The 22,049-nt window shown below is 35.9% G+C and overlaps 1 protein-coding gene across 4 annotated transcripts in view; it reads right to left on the bottom strand.

Annotated features, from left to right (window-relative positions):
• Positions 1-22,049, bottom strand: part of dnah12 (dynein, axonemal, heavy chain 12) — a 230,102-nt gene that overhangs the window by 132,848 nt on the left and 75,205 nt on the right. For all 4 annotated transcript variants that reach the window (XM_069939623.1, XM_069939622.1, XM_069939624.1 and 1 more), the window contains 5 exons: positions 20,543-20,728; positions 19,334-19,534; positions 6,617-6,811; positions 6,414-6,535; positions 557-839 (listed from right to left, as the gene is read on the bottom strand). In XM_069939623.1, the coding sequence (XP_069795724.1) occupies positions 557-839; positions 6,414-6,535; positions 6,617-6,811; positions 19,334-19,534; positions 20,543-20,728 (987 nt within the window). The remainder of the gene's footprint in view (positions 1-556; positions 840-6,413; positions 6,536-6,616; positions 6,812-19,333; positions 19,535-20,542; positions 20,729-22,049) is intronic.

Below are 22,049 nucleotides of genomic sequence, written 5' to 3'. Positions count from 1 at the left end.
AAACCACTCTGACTTGTGCAAGTCATTTCTGATGCTTATTTCCACTGGTAGGACAAGACATCTCCATGAATTATGAGACGGGGAGTCTGAGTTTTTGATTATAGGATGTAATTTTGAGGGACAATTATGTCCGGTTCTTGCATGGCTAATCAATTTGAAGCTCTCCTAACTTTGACACTGGTCCACAATTGCTTGGCTAGGAGCAATTTTTCTCCGCCCAAATACAATGGCAAGAGCAGATACTCTGCTCAGTTTCATTCGGACAGTTAAAAGTTATAATGCAATTACATATGTCAAGACCTGGCAAGGGTAGCAGATTTCCTTCCATGAAGAATATTTTAAAAATATAAATTTAATCAGACTAATGATGCTCTTACTTTGGTAAAACTAGGTGAGTATTTGTGAAAGAGACCAGCAGAAATCAAAACAACACAGAATTATGAAACAACCATTTTATAAAATAATCTTTGGTAAACAGTAATGAACACTTGTATACTTGCTGAATATCCCAATTCTATTTCCATGATTCAGCACAATGAGGAAAATAGTGAAATACCTGTTGTGATTGGTCAATGACATCAAGCACACTTTTGTGCATGATATCTTCCACTTGAACCAGCCATTTTTCAACTGCACCTCGAGCTTCAGAAGTTGAAATCCTTTGAATTAGTTCAACTTTTTCACCTTCTCCGCTGAACATAGCACTAATGTCCAGGTTGTGGAGAAACTCAAGTCTGCTAATGCCCTCAAAACACTTCTTGAGATGAGGTTGAACTCTCAATGGATCTTTGGTTTCTGAAAGGATTTCTAGCATCTCATCATTCGAGAGAAAGAAAAACCTGTAAGCATTACCCATAATAAGTTAGAATGTTAGAGCCTCAACAAATATTTGCAAATCAAGTCATTCAAGTGATTGGAGTGGGGGGGGGAATTATGCATTTTGAAGTTGGAATTTGGAATATACTGCCTGTAGCATCCAAATGGAATTGAAAAAATATACGGTTGCAAAAATTTGAAAGATATTAGAAAGTGGCTGGGAACTAGAGAGTTGCTCTGGTAGAGGTCTAATGTGGTTATGATGGGCCAAATATCCTCCTCTGGACTGTAACCATTCTACAACTCTATGAAAATATCTTCCCTGTCTTTTTTGAGATTGTCCAATGATCAATTAAGGATAAATTAGTTACCCCCAACTATCCATCTTATTCCCTTGCAAACCTCCCTGTAAGATGCTCTAGGTGTAATTTTTTTTTCACAATTTTATTATCATTGTATCAATACAAAAAAATTCAATAATATAACATTAATCATTTAGTCATGCAGAATGATATAATAAAAAGGACTTAAATTTTTCTCCCCGATCCCCTTCCTCCAAAAAGAAAGAAAAAAAAGAAAAAAAGGAAAAGGAAAGAACATATTGCAACATATATAATATTGTTATATATAACAATATAACATATATAATATTCATTGATTTTTATTATAGTCTCTAATTGAGATTGGTGGGTAAGGTGGAAGAGGTGGATGGAAATTTATTCATAAAATCCATATATGGTTTCCAAATATTATAAAAATTTTCAACTCAATTCCTTAAACTATGTTATTTTTTTCTAAAAGTATACAATTTTGGATTTCACTTTGCCATCTACTTAATGATACATTTTCAGTTTTCCATGTTATTGCTATACATTTCTTCACAGTCATTATTGCCATACTTAAAACATTCTCATGACATTTATCCAATTTCAAATTTATATCTTATTTCATATATATTTCCAAGTAAAAATATTCTTGGATCCTTTTGTATCTTTATCTTCATAATTTGTTCTAGTAAAACACTCAAATCATTCCAAAACCTTTCCACTTTTTCACCCATCCTATTAGCATGTTAAAAAAAAAGTCCCTATTTCTTCTGTACATCGAAAACACTTATTGTAATAATTAGAATTAAGTCCATTTAATTTTTGTACAGTATAATATAATTGATGGAGAAAATTATATTGGACCATTTGGTGTTTTGCATTAACTATATTTGTAACACTTCCTTGTCAGTTTTGACCACATTTGCTTTTGAATTTGTTCGTTTAAATCTTTCTCCCATCGCATTTTTGATTCATATAGATATTTTTTTCTCGTGGTTTCTTGTAATTTTATATACCTATTAGTAATAAATTTCTTGACCATAAATTTATTTGTTATTCTATCTTCAAATTGACTGTTTTAGAAGCCTCAAATCTGTTCCTAATTTATTTTTTAAATACAATTTTAACTGATAGTATGCAAAGATTGTATTATTTTGTATATTATATTGATCTTTTAATTGTTTAAAAGTTCAAAGGTTAAAAAGAATGATCCTAAGAAACAATCTTTTATCCTCTGTATACCTTTATATACCAATTATCAAATAAAGAATTATTCAAAGTAAAATGAAGAAGTTGATTTTGTTTTTAACATTTTTAGTATTGATAGTTTTTAAGTCCTCTCTCCATACGAATTCCATTCCATATCTTAAATATATGTTTTAAAATTAATGTCTCCTTAATCCCTTTAAACAACTCACTATTCCATTCATATAAAATTTGTTCTGGCAATGTCGTTCATTTCAATCTGAACCCAAGCTGTTTTTTCACCCCTTTGATAACAAGAAGACAAGAATCTCAATTGAGCTGTTTTAAAACAATTCTTAAAATTTGGTAATCTTAATCCACCCTGATCAAATTTCCACGTTAATTTTTCTAGACCAACTCTTGATATCTTTCCAAATAAATTCTCGTATCATTTTATTCAAACTTCAAAAAAAAATGATTCAAGTACATGGATGGGTAATGATTGAAAAAAATATTGTATTCTCGGAAAAATAGTCATTTTAATACAATTCACCCATCCTATTAGCATTATTGATAAATCTTTCCATCTTCTCAAATCTTCTTCCGTCTTTTTAATAATGGTAAATTAATTTAAACAAATTATTTATATTTCTATTAATTTTTATTCCCAAATATTTGATTGCATCATTTTACCATTTAAATTTTATCAATCTTTTACATTGAGAATAATCCATAGGCATCATCTCACTTTTATCAACATTAACTTTATAACCCGATACTAATCCATACTCTTTTAATCTCTCATTCAAGTTATTTAATGATATTTCTGGTCTTGTTAAATATATGATGACATAATCTGCAAATAGGCTAATTTTATGTTCTTTATTACCTACTTCAAATCCCTTAATTTCTCTCTATCAATTCTAATTTTTTCTGCTAATGATTCAATTTCTCATGCAAATAGAAAGGGTGATAATGGCCAATCTTGTCTAGAAGACCTTCCAAACAAAAATGGTTTTGATACTTGTTTATTCATAATCACTTTTGCTTTTGGCTGATCATATAATGCATTTATCCAATTTATAAAAGTATTTGGAATTCCAAAAGCATTAAGTGTTTCAAATAAAAAGTCCCATTCCAACCTGTCAAATGCTTTATCTGATATGATTTTATAATCTGTATTCAATAGCGATATAGGTCTATAATGTTGTAAACAATCTTTCCCTTTCTTCGGAATTACTATTATTAATGCTGTTTTAAATGATTCTGGCAAATCATGTACCTTTTTCATTTAGTCTAATACCTCCATTAATACAGGTATTAGAAACTCCTTAAACTCTTTATAAAACTCTGGTGGAAAACTATCCTCACCTGGTGCTTTATTATTCTGTAAAGACATCAGGGTCTCATAAACTTCTATTTCAGAAATATTATTAGACAACCTTCATTTTTCATCATCTTTTAGCACAGGCAATTTAACTTGTCTCAAATACTCTTTTATTTTGTTGTTATCTTTCAAAGATTCTGAATGATAAAGTTTAGCATAAAATTCCCTAAAATTATCAAGTATTTCCTGTGGTTTATAAATAATCTGGCCTGTCGATTTTTTAATTGCAGTTATTGTTCTAGAAATTTGTTCTGTTTTTAATTGCCATGCTAAGACTTTATGCGCCATTCCACCCAACTCATAATATTTTTGTTGCGATCTCATTATATCTCTCTCCATTCTATACATCTGTATTGTATTAAATCTTAATTTCTTAGATTCTAACAATTTTCTCTTCTCCTCATCTTTTTGCACTTCTCCAATTTCATTATTTCTTTATCTAACTGATCTGCTTCTTTCATATGTTATTTTTTTTTACTTTTGAAGTATAACTTATTATTTGACCTCATATATGCCTTCATGAGTCCCATATTGTAAACTTACTTTTACTTTATTGGTTTCAAGAAAAAAATTTATCTGCTGTCTCATATAATCACAAAATTCTTTTTTCTTCAATAAAGTTGTATTTAACCTCCATCTATAGCCTACCTTTTGCTCTTCTTCCAATAAAATTGACAAAATGAAAGGTGAATATTCCGATAAAACGCATCCTTGATATTCCACTCTTTGTGTTAAATTTTGTAAAATTTAGAAACATATCTATTCGTGAATATGTTTTGTATCAAAATGAATAAAAGGAATAATCCCTTTCATTTCGATGAATTCTTTTCCAGATATCCACTTAGTGTAAAAATATCCACTATTACATCTACTACTATTTTTGCTACTTTATTTTTTGTCATTTTGGCTCTTGATCTATCCACTTTAGGGTCTAAAGCAAAATTAACTTTTCCCTTGGCATTTTACAACTGCATAAAAACATCTTGTATAAATTTAACCATCATCTACATTTGGTGAAAACAGATTCATTTAGGTCCATTGTTCTCAGTAAATCTGACAAGTTGCCATAACATATCTTCCAGCTACATCTACACTAGTATCTAATATTTTTTACTTGAGGTGTAAAATTTATTTCTTAAATCCTGTATATCGCAATAAATAAGGTGTGAAACATGAAAGTCCATAGATGTTGTGATTGTAGTAAAAACACAGAAATGCTGGAGGAACTCAGCGGTCTCGCAATGTCCATGGGGGTGTAAAGGTATATTACTGAAATTTCAGGCCTGGCCCAAAACATCAGTAATATATGTTTTCCTCCTTTGGATGCTGCAAGATTGCTGAGTTCCTCCAGCATTTCTCTGTGTTTTTACATCCCAGTAATAAACCCAAAAATATTGCTGTGTATTAACTTTCATTGTTTTTCTCCTCATCTACCCCCAGAGCATCCATTCAGCATTGTGAACATAACCTTTGCTGTCTATTGTGAATCTCTGCATCAATGTTGAAGCAGAAACCTTTAGGAGAGACTTCCCTGGGTGGCTAAACCTTGGAACTTACAAGACAAACCCACTGATTCTTCAACTATCTTCCTACTAGAACAATAGCCATTAATCTTTCCTTCCTGACCATGTTAAATTATATTACCATAAAATCCCCATTATCCAGAATTCAAACAACTGGCAGGCTCAAGCAAATGGCAAAAAAAAAACCAGAAAATGAATAGGTAAAAAATACTAAAGTTTAAAATTGGCATCCCCAAATGATCAGTTTTCAATTCATGCAACATGCAATTTCAAGCAACCAGCAAATTGATTTATCTAGCATCTACCAATCCTCATAGGAGCCAGATACCGGAGGTTTTACTGTAATAGTTTCTTCTGCTTAGATACTCGTTATAATAGTGTTGTCATCTGGCATCTCTTCTAAAATCCTCCCCTTTGCCATGCACAAAGAACAGTGCAGAGACACAGCCAGTATATTTGCTGCCACACAGCTTTAGAAACCCACATTCAATCTTTGTGTGCTGTCTCTGTGGAGTTTGCACATTCCCTCTTGTGCACTGCTGTTTGCTCCCACATTCCAAAAATGAACTTCTGCACAACGTCCCATCTTCCACCTTCCAAAAATAAGAGATTACCTCAAACAGTTCTTCTAGTCTTAACCTGCACCATCCTGTTCATAATTCATCCCTGCACCATTCAGTTCAACATGGCTTAGTATTAAAATTTTTGTCGTTGAATTAAATCCCTTTATGTTCTTGCTTTTCCATATCTTTTTAATATCTTCTAGCCATAGAAATTCCAATCTACATCTTTGCATTGCTCTAATTCTGACCTCGTACATGTCCTATTTTAATCAACTTGTCACTACTTTCAATAGCTTTGGCACTGAACTTTGGAATTGTCTTTCTAATCCTTTGTCTTCCTAGAAACTTCACCTTGAAATCTGCCTGATTGATCCAGACTGTCCTAGTGTCTCACATGGCTCACCATCAAATCTTATTTGATAACGCTTCAATGAAGTGTTTTGAATATTTTACACTACATTAAAGATGTTTGAATACAGGTTGTCCTTTTTAATGCAGTGGTTGTATGTATGCTTTTGGCTCGATGATTCATGATTTGTTTTAAAGATAATTTGCACATTTATTGTTATCTGGCTAATTCTTCTGTTTAATTACATCATTGTTCATAACATACCGAGGAAAGAAGAGCCGCTTTTTCTCCAGGTAGGCATTTAGTCCTTTCATGATTTTTTCCAATAAACGGTTACAATCCTGCAGCTTTGTCAATAATCCTGTCATCGAGGTCGCTGCCAGAACCTGTGATGAAGATTATAAAACAAAATGTCTGGACCAAGAATATCTCTTAACTCATTTATTTTAATTTCCATCTGTACATACCTTAGGATTTTTAGCACAGTGCCTCATGATATCTTTCCAGTTCCTGTCTACTGTTTGGAAGAGACGGCCCTCTTCTGGCATTTGTTGCATGATATCCTCAGAGGAAAAAATTGGATCCAGATAGAGCCATTGAGCCTGGACTTTCAACCATTCATCAATGGTTTCCTGAATGTTAATTAGGCGCTCCTCCCAATTCTTAAACACACATACAAAGTAGGAAATGTTATGTTAAAATAATGCATTTCAATATCAGCATCCTCGAGAGAAATATGGGTTGATGCCCCTAAAATGATCATTATATCTAATTAGTTAAAAATAAGACAATCTTGTTACCCAATCAATTAAGGAAGAAAATGTTCTCATTGACAATATTAGTTTTTTTTTATCATCTATACCGCATCACAAGACACTACTGCACTTCCTGAGAAGAGTGAAGTAGGCAAGATAAGCGGACACCATTATGTTAACCTTCTATGGGAGCTCTATCAAGATCGTCCTAGCCGGCTGCATCACAGTGTGGGACAGTTGCTGCAGAGAAATGGATCAGAGGTCAAACCACAGGACCATAAGAATGGCAGAGAGGATCACTGGAGTCTCCCTCCCCCCATTGACGTGATCTACCAGGATTGTTGTCTGAAGAGAGCACACAAAATCATTGAAGATCCTTTCCACCCTGCACACAGCATCTTTCAGGTGCTATACCGCAGAGCCCACCTCACTGACAAAAGACAAAGGAGGGAAAACCCAACACCCAACCCCAAATAACCAATTTTCCCCTGCAACCGCTGCAACCGTGTCTGCCTGTCCCGCATCGGACTTGTCAGCCACAAACGAGCCTGCAGCTGACGTGGACTTTTACCCCTCCATAAATCTTTGTCCGTGAAGCCAAGCCAAAGAAGAAGAAGATATAGTTCATAAACTTATGTTTACAATTCAGGTACAAGTCTTCATATTAATGTGACAATTTTTCACCCATTACTTTAAAACATCAAATTCACTGAAGAAGTGTATCACATGATCATTAAGGTAAAAGTTGAACATTTAGCCAACTCAAAATGCAAATGAACTTTTTTTTTAAAGTAATGCTGTTAAAAAGATAGCTATTGTTATAAAATTGTTCTGAATTTTTCTTTTTTTTTGCAATTAAAAGCACCACAACACAACAAAACACAGGGAGCATCTTACCTTGGGAAAAAATACCCATTCACCATAGTCCCAAGCTTGTTGGTAGCTTAATGTGTCAATAATATTTACTGCCAGTCTCAAAATCTCAGTATATCACTTGGACCATCATCCTCTTCATTCATCCAAATGATCTTCCTTTTCTTTTAACATCCTATTCTGTGCTTTTGATTTCATTGTTTTTCTATCCAATTAAGTTCAAGCACTTTGAGTGAAGAATGGCCCAACATACACTCTAAATGTCACATCAACTCCTTTGAATAAACATCCACATCTGAGTTTTGCCATTTAACTTTAGTCAAATCACGTCAAGTTTATCATCATCTGATTGTACAAGTACAACCTGAGGACAGTGCTCTCTGGTCCTTTGTGCAAAAACATGAAGGCAAATAACCAGACATAACACACAGACAAATAATACATATGCAGAACAAATATTATATCTGTAAAAAATAATGTAAATATTGTTTTGTACAAATGAGGGTCTTGGATGGTTAGTGTGAGCAGTTCCTTTGGTCGTTCAGCATTCTCACTGCCCATGGGAAGAAGCTGTTCCTCAGCCTCATGGTGCTGGCGCTCATCCTCCTGTATCTCTTCCCCGACAGGAGCAGCTGAAAGATGCTGTGTGCAGGGTGGAAAGGATCTTCAATGATTTTGTGTGCTCTCTTCAGACAACAATCCTGGTAGATCACGTCAATGGGGGGAGGGAGACTCCAGTGATCCTCTCTGCCACTCTTATGGTCCTGTGGTTTGACCTCTGATCCATTTCTCTGCAGCAACTGTCCCACACTGTGATGCAGCCAGCTAGGTCGATCTTGATAGAGCTCCCATAGAAGGTTAACATAATGGTGTCCACTTATCTTGCCTACTTCAGTCTTCTCAGGAAGTGCAGTTGTGTCTTGTGATGCAAAGGGTTAATTAAATATATGCTTATAAAAGGGATTAGAATTGGATTAGATGTTAGGTTGTATGCTTTTCACAGACACAGCCTTGCAAAGTTCTAAGGTCAGGTGCAAATAGAAGGTTCTGGGCTTTAGCAACATTTGCAAGCAAAGTCAGGAAACTGCAACATTTGCAAAGTGAAAGCAAAACAAAACAGTGCCTGGAACATCAAGAAGGGAGAGGCATGAGGAGTCACGTGATGGAGTAGTGGCCGGACGGTGAACTCCAGCCCTCTCCAGAAAAGTCGGGAAAAACAAGAGAAAATACAAAGGCACAGAAATACAAGTTAAAGAAAAGTGAGTATAAAGGTGGAAAGAAGATGGAGACAAAAGGAGAAAAATCAAAATCAACGGAAAGAAGAGAGGAAGAGAAGACAACGGAGGAAAAAGGTGAAGGCCTTACCTGTCCGAAGAAGCCCGCTGTGGAGAGAAGACCCCACTACCTCAGGTCGGTAGAAAGAGAACTACAACAATGGCTCACAGAGCCGAGTAAAAATGCGCAACCGCGCATGCGCGACTCCTCGCGCATGCGCGATGCGCATACAAAAAAACACACCGACGGGAGGGGGGACCAGCTGGGGAGTCGATCTCCACAGCCGGCAACGACAGCTGCAGAACACCTGCAGCAAGAAGAGACCACAGAAGACAATAGAAACAAGAAAGAAGAGGAGGAAAGGGCAGCAAAGAAACAACAGATGGTCAACCTAGAGGAAGAAGAAGAGGAAGAGGAAGAGTACAGGGAAATAGAAGAAGAAAAGATAGGCAAGGTAAAGGAGGTACTTGCTCTTGTTAGAGGATACATGGAGTCATTTAAAGAATGGCAAACACAGGAATTCAATGATTTAAGAAGAAGAATAAACAACACAGAAAAGAAAATAAATAAAATGGATATGACCTTAACAGAAATGGGGAAAAAAATGGACAAGATGGAAGAACGGGCAATAGCAGCAGAAATGGAGGTAGAAGACTTAAAAAAGAAATTGGAGGAATCTAATAAAAAAACTAAAGAGACACAAGAATTACTAGCCCAAAAAATAGATATAATGGAAAATTATAACAGAAGAAATAACATAAAGATAGTGGGCCTCAAGGAAGATGTAGAAGGCAAGAATATGAGGGAGTTTATAAAAGAATGGATCCCTAAGGCCCTAGGATGTCCAGAACTACAGCAAGAAATGGAAATAGAAAGGGCACATAGAGCATTGGCCCCTAAACCACAACCACAACAAAAACCAAGATCTATTGTAGTAAAATTCCTAAGATATACTACAAGAGAAAAGGTACTGGAGAAGACAATGGAAAAAGTAAGAGAGGGCAACAAACCACTGGAGTATAAAGGGCAAAAAATCTTCATTTATCCAGATATAAGCTTTGAACTCCTAAAGAAGAGAAAAGAGTTCAATGCAGCAAAAGCGATTTTATGGAAGAAAGGATATAAATTTACACTGAAGCATCCTGCGGTATTGAAAATATTTATCCCAGGACAACAAAACAGACTATTCTCGGATCCAGAAGAAGCACGAAAATTTGCAGAACAATTACAAAAATAGACTGAGGGATGAAGACGGGTAATGAGAGCAAAAATTATCACGATTGATATGTATGTGGGTAAAGACAAAAATAGACTGAGGGATGAAGACGGGTAAGGAGGGTAAAAATGACCACGATTGATATGTATGCGGGTAAAGAGGTATAAGAGTGAATAGAGACAATGGGCATATGTGAAAGTATCTGTAATTAGAGGAAAACATAGAAAGTATAGACAAGAATTAACAAGGGAAGGTAATGGAATAGAGAGAATAAGGAGGGAACTAAAAGAGTGACCTTTGTGACATATAAAAAACGAAATCTTTTCTGGGGGGGGCTGGGTGGGGGGAAAAGAGCGGTCACTGCAAAATCAGTTGACGCTTGCGAGTGGATTCGCAAATCCAAATGGAGAGGGGAGATGTGGTTGTCCGACAAGGGATAAAGGGCAACTCAGGAGGGGAAGGGGAGATTGGGGATAAAGAAGATAGAAATAGGAGAATAAGGAAAATGTTGGATGTTATAGGAATGTTGTCTGGTAAAGAGTTGAAAATAAGAAAACAGAAATGGAAAAGGAGGAAAGGTAATGATGGAAAAACGGAAAGAGAAGATAAACAAAATATAAAATGGCTACGCTGAACTATATGACTCTAAATATTAATGGAATACATAACCAAATTAAAAGGAAGAAACTACTAAATTTACTGAAAAAGGAAAAAATAGATATAGCATTTGTCCAAGAAACACATTTAACTGAATTGGAGCACAAGAAATTAAAGAGAGATTGGGTAGGACATGTAACAGCAGCATCGTATAATTCAAAAGCAAGAGGAGTGGCTATATTAATTAGCAAAAATGTGCCATTTAAAATAGAAGAGGAAATAATAGATCCAGCAGGGAGATATGTTATGATAAAATGTCAGATATATTCAGAGCTTTGGAATCTACTTAATATATATTCACCTAACGAAGAAGATCAAAAGTTTATGCAAGATATCTTTTTGAAGGTAGCTAATACGCAAGGGAACATACTAATAGGAGGGGATTTCAATCTGAATTTGGATCCAAATATGGATAAAACGGGGAAAAAAATTAACAGGAAGAACAAAGTAACCAAATTTATAAATAAATCAATGCAAGAAATGAAACTTGTGGACATATGGAGGAAACAAAACCCAAAAGAAAAGGAATACTCATACTACTCGACTAGACATAAAACATACTCAAGGATAGACCTATTCCTGTTATCAGCCCACATACAAGGGAGAGTTAGGAAAACGGAATATAAAGCTAGACTATTATCGGACCACTCACCCCTGTTATTGGCAATAGAGCTAGAAGACATCCCTCCAAGAATGTATAGATGGAGATTAAACCCCATGCTACTTAAAAGACAGGATTTTAGAGAATTTATTGAAAAACAATTAAAAATGTACTTTGAAGTAAATACGGAATCAGTGGAAGATAAGTTTATACTATGGGACGCAATGAAAGCATTCATTAGAGGGCAAATAATAAGTTATGCAACCAAGATGAAGAAGGACTATAATCAGGAAACAGAGCAGTTGGAAAGGGAAATAATAAACATAGAAAAAAAATTAGCAATAAAGGAAGATACAACCAAAAGATGAGAATTGGCGGATAAAAAAATAAAATATGAAACATTACAAACATATAAGGTGGAGAAGAATATAATGAAGACAAAACAGAAATATTATGAACTGGGGAAAAAACACACAAAATCCTAGCATGGCAGCTTAAGACAGAGCAAACTAAGAAAATGGTATTGGCAACAAGGAAAAAAGACAAACAAATTACATATAATCCAAAAGAAATTAAGGAAAACTTTAGAGAATTCTATGAACAATTATACCGAACCGAAAACGAAGGGAAAGAAGGGAAAATAGATGAATTTTTGACTAAAATTGAACTACCAAAACTACAAATAGAGGAACAAAATAAATTAACAGAACCATTTGGAACAGTAGAAATACAAGAGATAATAAAAAATTTACCAAATAATAAGACACCAGGAGAGGATGGACTCCCAATAGAATTCTACAAAACATTTAAAGACCTAATAATACCGCCCCTCCTGGATGTAATCAACCAGATTGATGAGACACAAAACTTACCAGATTCATGTAAAACAGCAATAATTACAGTGATACTAAAACAAGGGAAAGATCCACTCTCACCAGCGTCATATAGACCAATATCTTTGCTAAACACAGATTATAAGATAATAGCTAAACTATTAGCGAACAGATTAGCAGAACAGGTACCGAAAATGGTAAATTTAGACCAAACTGGATTTATCAAAAAAAGACGCACAACAGACAATATTTGTAAATTTATTAACTTAATTCATGCAGTAGAAGGAAATAAAGCACCGGCAGTAGCAGTTGCTTTAGACGCAGAGAAGGCCTTCGACAGAGTAGAATGGAATTACTTGTTCAAAGTATTGCAAAAATTCAGTTTACCAGAGAAGTATATTAATTGGATTAAAGCATTATATAAGGGACCGTTAGCGAAAGTGACAGTAAATGGACATGTATCAAAGCAATTTAACTTAAGCAGGTCAACGCGGCAGGGATGCCCACTATCACCATTATTGTTTGCGCTAGCTATAGAACCACTAGCAGAATCGATAAGAAGAGATAATAATATAAAAGGAATAAAAATAAAAGACAGGGAATATAAAATCAGTCTGTTTGCGGATGATGTGATAGTGTACTTAACAGAACCAGAACTAGCAATAAAAGAACTATATAAGAAATTGAAGGAATATGGAGAAGTGTCGGGATACAAGATAAACGTAAATAAAAGTGAAGCAATGCCTATGAATAACGCGGATTTCTCAAAATTTAAGGAGGAATCCCCATTCAGATGGCAAACGCAGGCAATAAGATACCTAGGTGTGCAAATAAACAAAAATCTAGGCCAATTATATAAACTCAATTACAATCCACTAATGAAAAAATTACAGGACGATTTAGAGCATTGGAAAGAGCTACCACTAACACTGATAGGAAGGATAAACTGTATTAAAATGAACATTTTTCCAAGGATACTATACTTATTTCAGGCATTGCCAATACAACTGACAGAAAAATTCTTCAAAGAGTTAAAGAAAATAATAAGGAGATTTTTATGGAGAGGGGGGAAACCGAGGATAGCACTAGACAAATTAACAGAATGGTATAAACAAGGAGGCTTACAATTGCCAAACTTCAAAAATTATTATAGAGCCGCACAATTAAGGTACCTATCAGATTTTTATCAAACAAGGGAAAAACCAGACTGGACGAGACTAGAATTAGATAAAATAGGGGAAAAGATACCTGAACACATATTATATAAATGGGACGAAAAATTGGTACAACATAGAACTTCTCCAGTATTACACCATCTCCTCAATATATGGAAGAAGATTCATGTAGAAAGAAATAAAATAAATTACCATATACCAAAACTAATATTGACGCAAAATAAGCTACTCCCTTTTACAATAGACAACCTTGCCTTTAGAAAATGGGAAAAAAAAGGGATTAAAAGAATAGAAAATTGTTTTTCAGGAAGTAGATTCTTATCCTTTGAACAAATGAGAGATAAGTACAATATAACGGGAGATACAGCGCTGGCATATTACCAACTGAGATCCTACTTGAAAGATAAATTAGGAAGCAACTTGAGTTTACCAGAGGGAAGTAACCTTGAATATGTGATTACAGATACAATGTTAATCAAAAGATTTATAAAAAATATGTATATTAAACTGCAAGAAAAGGAAAATGAGGAAACAAATGGTAAAACTAAACAAAAATGGGAACAAGATTTAAATATAAAGATAAAAAAGGAAACATGGGAGAAGTTATGCTCTGGAACGATGAGAAATACAATAAATACGAGGCTGCGTATGATACAATATAATTGGTTACACAGACTATACATTACACCGCAAAAGTTAAATAAATGGGACCCAACAGTATCTGATAGATGTTTTCGATGTAAAAAAGAAAGGGGAACAACAATTCATGCAATCTGGACATGTGAGAGAGTAGAAAAATTTTGGGATGATCTCAATCAGATATTAAATAAAATAACAGAAAACAATATACCAAAGAATCCAGAGATCTTTCTCCTAAGTAACATAAAAAATAAAGAATTTGGAATTGACTTGGAGGATGCACAAAAAAGATTTGTTAAGATAGCCCTCGCTGTAGCAAAAAAATGTATTATGTCAACCTGGAAATTGGAAGATAATTTGAAAATACAACAATGGTATATAGAAATGAATAAATGTATTCCATTGGAAAAAATAACATATAGTTTAAGAAATAATATTGAAATATTCGAACAAGTATGGGAGCCTTACATTAAATACAATAGCGAAAACCTACCGGGAACAAACATTACCTAAGTTGATGGAAGGAGAAGAGAAGAAAAGAATGGACTCAGTAGAATTTCTGGTGTATTTTTGTTGAATGACAACATTGTCTAACTGAATTAATGCAACCTAGATTGTATAACTAAAATGGATGAGAGGGGGGGGGGGATGGTGGGGTGGCTTGGGAGGAGGGAGGGGGGAGGGAGAAAAAGTCACTGTAAATGTGTGGAAAAGACAAAGTGTATATCATGGCTATTGTGATTTATGGTGTGAAAAATAAAAAATTTAAAAAAAAAAAAAGAAGGGAGAGGCATTTAGCAGAAGGCAGTATGAAAAAAGGCCGCCAAAAGAGGAGTCTATTGAAAAGGCAGAGTTCTAATATGGTAGCCTAAGTGTACTCTCTGTAGAAATCAGGTGTGGCGGCTAGTCTTCCCAGTGTGGCGAAGAGGAGAAGAACTCTGTGAGGAACCTGGAAAGAAGACAAGTTTCTTCTAGAAGACACTCCTGTTTGGGGTGTCCAACAAGCAACAACCCTCTCTGTAACCCTCCACAACTTTCCTGCCTGGCAATTCTCAGTAAAGCATTGAATTTTGCTTGAATGTAATGACTGTTTGATTTTGTGCACTGAAATCTGTAGCCTTGGAAACGTGGACAGTGGAAGAAGATTGGCCAGTAAAAAGGACTTCCTTGAAAACACATTGCACATACTTGTGCTTAGATTAGGTGGGGGCGGGGGATTGTGTTAATAACTTAGTGTTGATAAGTTAAGAGTTGAGAATTAAACTAATTTTGTTTAAGGAACCATTACTTTGGTGTCTTTCTATTGCTGCTGATATATGGGGTTCACTGAACTTGTAACAGCCTTCTTGACAAGTGAGGAAATGTTGAGTGTCTATGATAGGTCATTAATTAAGTGAACTCCAAGGAACTTAGTGCTCTCCATTTTCTCCACTACAGAGTTATTGATGTGAAGTGGAGGGTGGTCGTTCCTGGCCCCCTATCATCTCCTTTGTCATGTCCATGTTGAGACTCAGGTTGTTGCTCTCGCACCATTTCACGAGTTTCTGCCTCTTCTCCGTAGTGCGACTCACTGTTGTTGCTGAGGAGGCCATTTACTGTTGTGACATCTGCAAACTTGATGACACTGTTGGAGCTGGATCTGGCGATACAATCGTGGGCCAGTAGCACGAACAGGAGTGGGCTGATCACACAGGCCTGAGATGTGCCAGTGCCCAGCATGATGGTGCTCAACATTCTGCTATTAACCTGGACAGGCTGTGGTCTTTCCAATAGGAAGTCCAGGATCCAGTTACAGAGAGGGGCGTTGATTCCCAGCGAGGACAGCTTCTCGACTAGCCTCTGGGGAATGATGGTATTAAATACAGAGCTGAAGTCAATAAACGACAGCTTGGTGTATGAGGCGTCATCCACCAGGTGGGCCAGGACAGAATGAAGGGATGAGGCTATAGCATTGTCTGTGTAATGGTTTCATCTGCAGACAAATTGAAATGGATCCAGTGACGCTGGAAGGTGTGTTTTGATGCATCCATCACCAGACACTCGAAGCATTTCATAATGGTGAAGGTGAGTGCCACAGGGCGGTAGTCAGTGACGCCTGTTATTGTCACCCTCTTGGGTATCGGATTATGGTGGCTGTCTTAAACCCTGTGGGAATGATGGACTGCTGCAGTGACGTGTTAAAGATGTCCGTGAAGACCTCCATCAATTGGTTAACACAGTCCTTCAGAACCTGACCAAGCATGTTGTCTGGTCGTGCTGCCTTGTGTAGGTTCAACTTGGATAGGGTTCCCCTCACTTTGGCCATGGCTATGCGGAGGGAGGGGGGCCATTCATCAGAGAGACATGGAGCTCTCAGAATATTTACATTTCAATTTATATTGATTAGATTTTAATATGTATATTTAACTTTTTCTTTAATATTTTTTCTTTTTTCTTTCTTTATGGCTCTCCTTAGGAGAGTTGGCTGAAGGGGGGGTTTTTTCTTTTCTTTTTTTTCTATATATACAAAAAAGTTCATGTTTATGTTTAATTGCTGCATATGTTTTGCTATGGGAGTTCTATCAAGATATTATTTGTTTTTTGAATGAATAAATAAAGTTTTTTTAAAAAAAGAGAGAGACATGGAGCTTTCTTTGCCATCATCCTGTTCTTCTAATCAAACCATGCATAGAAGGTGTTTAGTCTGTCTGGAAGGGAGGCGGCATTGTCCTTAATTCACACGGTTGACTTATGATCCATAATAGTCTTGATCCCTTACCACATGTTCCTGTTGCTGGTGTCACACAGCTGTCTGTGGATCTTCTATGTGTACCCTCACTTTGCCTTCTGGATTGCACGGGAGAATTCAGCCCTGGCTGAGCTTAGTGGCATCCTATCCCCTGTCCTGAAGGCAGCATCACGAGCTCTAAGATGGGCCTGGACCTCTGCATCCAACCATAGTTTCTGGTTACCCCTGGTTGTGAATCATTTGATCTCGGTGACATCATCAATGCACTTGCTGATATAGCCAGTCACTGAGCTCGTATACTCCTCTATAATTACATGTCCAATGTAAGTGGCTGCCTCCCTAAAATAGCTCCAGTTCGTCTGAAAGCAGTCTTCCAGTGCTGCTAGGCCCCCTCGCCCCCCCTTAAGTAATTTTGCAAATTTTTATAAGAAGGACCAACAACAGAGATGAATATTGCCCAACTATCAGGAATCAACTTCATTTCAACAGAATCTGGGGAGCCACTGATGAAGCAGATGAAGTTGATTTGAATATTGCTCTGGGGAATCGTTGGAGCTACATCGTAGGGATGAGATGATTGGCTTTTGATGAAACTCTTAGGCGGGTATGACTCCAGCCAGTGAAGTGTTTTCCATAATCCTCGGAGGCCAATTTTCCCACAATGCTTTCACATACAGCCAAATTATTTCTCGATGTTAAAATTGTGGTGGTACACTGGACCTGCAGAAGAGCATGGGAGCAAGACAACACCTGGCCGACTGTCAATCAGCTGACCTGAATGGACCAAGCCCCACCCAATCGGGTGTCAATCACCTTCTGGGATATAAGCCTGAGCCAGCCCTTTGAAGTCATTCTCAGAGTTCACAGCAGCACTCCTCACAGCTGGCTCTGTGGAAGTTTATGTCGAATAAAGCCTGCTGTACAGTCTTTGGTTTTCTGTGTTTGCTTCTGACCAACAGCACATCACAAAAATAAGCCACCTTTGAGTCACATTTAAAATTCTGTACATTTACCACTGATCTTGAGCATTCAAGCCTGTATTTTGTCAGGGTCCATGCTCTCAACCACCCCCTGATGATGTGTGCACTGATTTGAATTGACTGCTGTCTGATATCTCAGGTGCTGGTTATGTCTGGGGAAGAATCAAATCTTTTGATTTAAAGATTAATGCAATTAAAAGGAGGATGCAGCTCAATAAATATCCTTGCCTTTCAATAAATTCCTCAGCCTTGTCTTTGGAGCTTCGTTCTTTGCTTTGCCATCATTGAGGACGAGGGATATTTACCGTCCCAACCTGCTTTTAATTGTTTAAATGTCCACCACTATTCATGGATGAACATGGCAGCACTGCAAAACTTTTACCTAATCTGTCAATTTAGTGAACATTTAGCATATTTTCTTTTTAAAATATTTTTAGAGTTTAACATAATAATCCATATACAAATTATTAATATAGTGGAGTGTTTACATTTAGCACATTTTTAGCATAGATAATAGCAAATATTTTATCAGTCTTTTGATTTACTTTTGCATTTTACAGATTTCAGTACTTCAAATCCGATCCCTAAAATCTTGCACAGATACTAGTCAATCATGACTGTATTAAGAAAATAAACAATTTGCAAAAAATATGATGCTGAACTTCTGGTGGCATGATTGGCGTAGCAGTTAGTGCAAACCCTTTGCAGCACCAGCGATCGAGACTGAGATTTGAATCCCACGCTCTCTGTAAGGAGTTTGTACATTCTCCCCGTGTCTGCGTGGGTTTCCTCTGGGAGATCCAGCTTCCTCCCACTGTTCAAAACTTTCCAGGGGTGTAGTTTAATTGGGTATAAATTGGGCAGCATGGACTCGAGGGCTGAAACGGCCTGTTACTGTGTTTTATGTCTAAATTTAAAAAAATTTATTTTAACCTCTTCATCCTGATAATTTTGGTCCTTAATTAAGCCGTCAATATTTGTTTATAACTCATGCTTCCTACTTAACTCACATTTCCAAATTTGTCAGTTCTTTTCTCTGTCCTCATTTCTTATTCACCTCTCTTTATTTGCACATACTCCAGAAAGATGAACTGTGATTAACATGCTTTTACCACCCTCTCTCAGCCAGCATCTCCACTGTTTGCATCATGCAATAACCTTGGTCTCCACCCTTTCACAGTCATGCCCTTTATGCTCGCCACCCTTGACCTTTTCTGCAACTTAAAAAAAAACCTTTGGTTTTCAATCTGAAATATTATCTCTGTTTCTCTTTCCAAAAAATGCTGCCCAATCTTGAGTATTGCCAGCACTTTCTTTTCATTTTGGATTTCAAGCATCTGCAGTTATTTTGTTTTATTTTATCATTACCACCCAATTGTTTGTAATTGCTAGAAAATTCCTCATGTTAACTTCAATTTACATGCACTCACCATTGTTTTCAATGGTACTCACCTTTATTTTCTCTTCAAAGGGTTTACAGAATGGTGACCCTCTCATTGTCTGAGTCTTGATAATTTGATCATCAAGGATAGCTTGAATCTCATCTACAGATGACAAGATTGAAACACCAGTATCACGATATAAAGTTGTAGAAAAGATGATCGACTCCCAAGCTTCATCCATTGTGTGCATGGCCTTTTCCAATGAAAATTCCTAATGAAAAAAAAATCACACAAGCTAAGGTTATTTTGTATATAAATATTTTCTGTTTTAATAATTAGAGTACATTTTATCATTGTTGTTTAAATGTTCATCTGATTTTAGGCTATTTGTACAACTTGAAGTCATATTTATTGTAATTGGACAAAAGGGACTGATCACTACAAAAACAACAGGTTTACAAAAGGGAAAGAAAATAGACTCACCCACGTCGCATGAAGAGAGGTCATTTGGTCCACCAATTCATAAAAAAACCTCAATCTATTACTGCTTGCTAATATTCCTGCTCAAGGAAACAGTTTCTCCTTATTGGACATAGGTGGAAGGGAAGGGATGGGGTGTACAGCTAGGAGATTCTTACTACAACCATACAGGGCATTGGTAAAGCTAACTTGATGTGCAGCTCTCCTTATTTACACGAGAATAAATAAGCATTGAAGGTGACATGTGAATGTCCATTAGATTGTTTCCTTTGTTTACTTAAAGGAACAAATTAATTGCCTGGCCCTATACACACTGAAGCTAGGCAAAAGGAGTACAGGAGTCGTAAAAGACTCTGATGGAGTTCCAAAAGACAGCTGCTTTGAAGATGTTTCTTCTGGTGATTGGATAAAGAACCAAAGGGCATCATTTTGGGTTAAGCAGTTAACAATTATGACTAGAATGAAGAGAGATTTGTTCTCAGGAGGGTGGGAATTGTTGAATTCTCAGAGAGCCACAGGAAAATTAAGCAGGTAATTCAATGGAACCAAATTCATCCATGATCTTATTAGATGGCAGAATCAATATGAGGGGCTGTAGAATCTGCTCTTACTCAATAAATAATATTGTGTATTTTTTGTTCTGATTTATTCTATTGAAGCTCAAATTTTATAACAATTCCATTAAATCTTCCACTAACAAATTCTATTTTAGAGAAAATAATCTCACCTTTATCTTTGGACATCAACAAAACCTTTACTACCTTCTATAGAACATTGAACAATTTAAGTATACATTTACCTTGCTGGCAGCAGCACTAGTTTCTTCAAATCTTTCTAAGTATGGATTGAGATTCAATTTAAGCATTTTCCTCAACGTTGTGCCAGAGTCTGGGGTCAAATCAAAGCCCACAATTTCAGACATCTGTGCCCAGTGACGAGGCCTCATACCCGGATTACACAGTATAGACACAATGGGGACAACTTCCTAGAAATTAAAACAAATCAAATCTAATCAATCAGAACTCATGCTGAAACAAAACTGCAGAAATGAAACAGTTGTGGCTTTTTAAAATTTATTTGTGCCTTTTCAAGTGTTGAAAAATAAATACCAAATTTAAAATTGTGTAGAGTTATCCTAATCATACTTATTAAGAAAAGACAAACAATAGACAATATCTGTAAGTTCATTAACTTAATTCGTGCAGTACAAGGAAACAAGACGCCAACAGTGGCGGTTGCCTTAGACGCAGAAAAAGCCTTTGACAGAGTAGAATGGAATTATTTATTCAAAGTACTACAGGGGTTCAACCTACCAGAGAAATATATTAATTGGATTAAAGCATTATATAAGGGACCACTGGTGAAGGAAACAGTAAATGGATATATATCAAACCAATTTAAATTAAGCAGATCAACTCGGCAGAGATGTCCACTATCTCCCTCACTGTTCGTGTTAGCTATAGAACCATTGGCAGAACTGATAAGAACAGAAAATAAAATAAGAGGGATAAAAATAAAAGAGAAGGAATATAAAATCAGTCTATTTGCAGATGACATCATAGTATACTTAACAGAACCAGAATTATCAATAAAAGAATTACATAAGAAATTGAAGGAATATGGAGAAGTATCGAGTTATCCTAATCATGTATTTCATATGCTCAGTATAATTATCCTTACAATATCTATGCCCATTACACATCATTTGTATTTTCTGTTCTATTCCAGATTCCTAACATTTCAGTGATTTAGTTTTGTAAGCATCTTTTACTACCATTTCTGCACTCTGTAATCTACTTTTATTGAAGCATGAAACATGCAATTTTACTGCTTCACTCCCTTCATTCAATCTGTTAGGCATGGTAGGGGGTAGATTTCTCTGTGGTTTCATTGGGGTGAGGAAAGGTTATGCAATCATTTTCATTCACAAATGCCACATTCTTCTTCAGACACGGCAACAGGTCAGCAAAATGTCCATGGAAATATTAGACACAAACATTAGAAATTCAACAATAATTGGAATTTAAATAGACCTTTAACAAAGGTTCTTCAGAAAAGTATTAAACAAAATTTGGCCTTGAAAGAAGAGACTAGAGTAAATTTATAGATTTTAAAGATCTGTTGGGAGGGACAATTACTAAAACTTTTAGGAAAGGATTTCCGGTCCTTTGAGTCTTTGCAGACAAAAGAAGTGATTAAAGTCAAGAATACGAGAAATTGGAGATAGGGGATACAATCCCACAGATAAATTTGGAAACCAGAATTAAACTTCAAAATTGATTATTACTTATTAATCTGGAGCAAGA

The sequence above is a fragment of the Narcine bancroftii genome, chromosome 5 (genome assembly GCF_036971445.1).
Source record: "Narcine bancroftii isolate sNarBan1 chromosome 5, sNarBan1.hap1, whole genome shotgun sequence".
In the NCBI taxonomy this organism is placed as follows: Eukaryota; Metazoa; Chordata; class Chondrichthyes; order Torpediniformes; family Narcinidae; genus Narcine; species Narcine bancroftii.
This window is presented reverse-complemented; position numbering and strand designations above follow the sequence as displayed.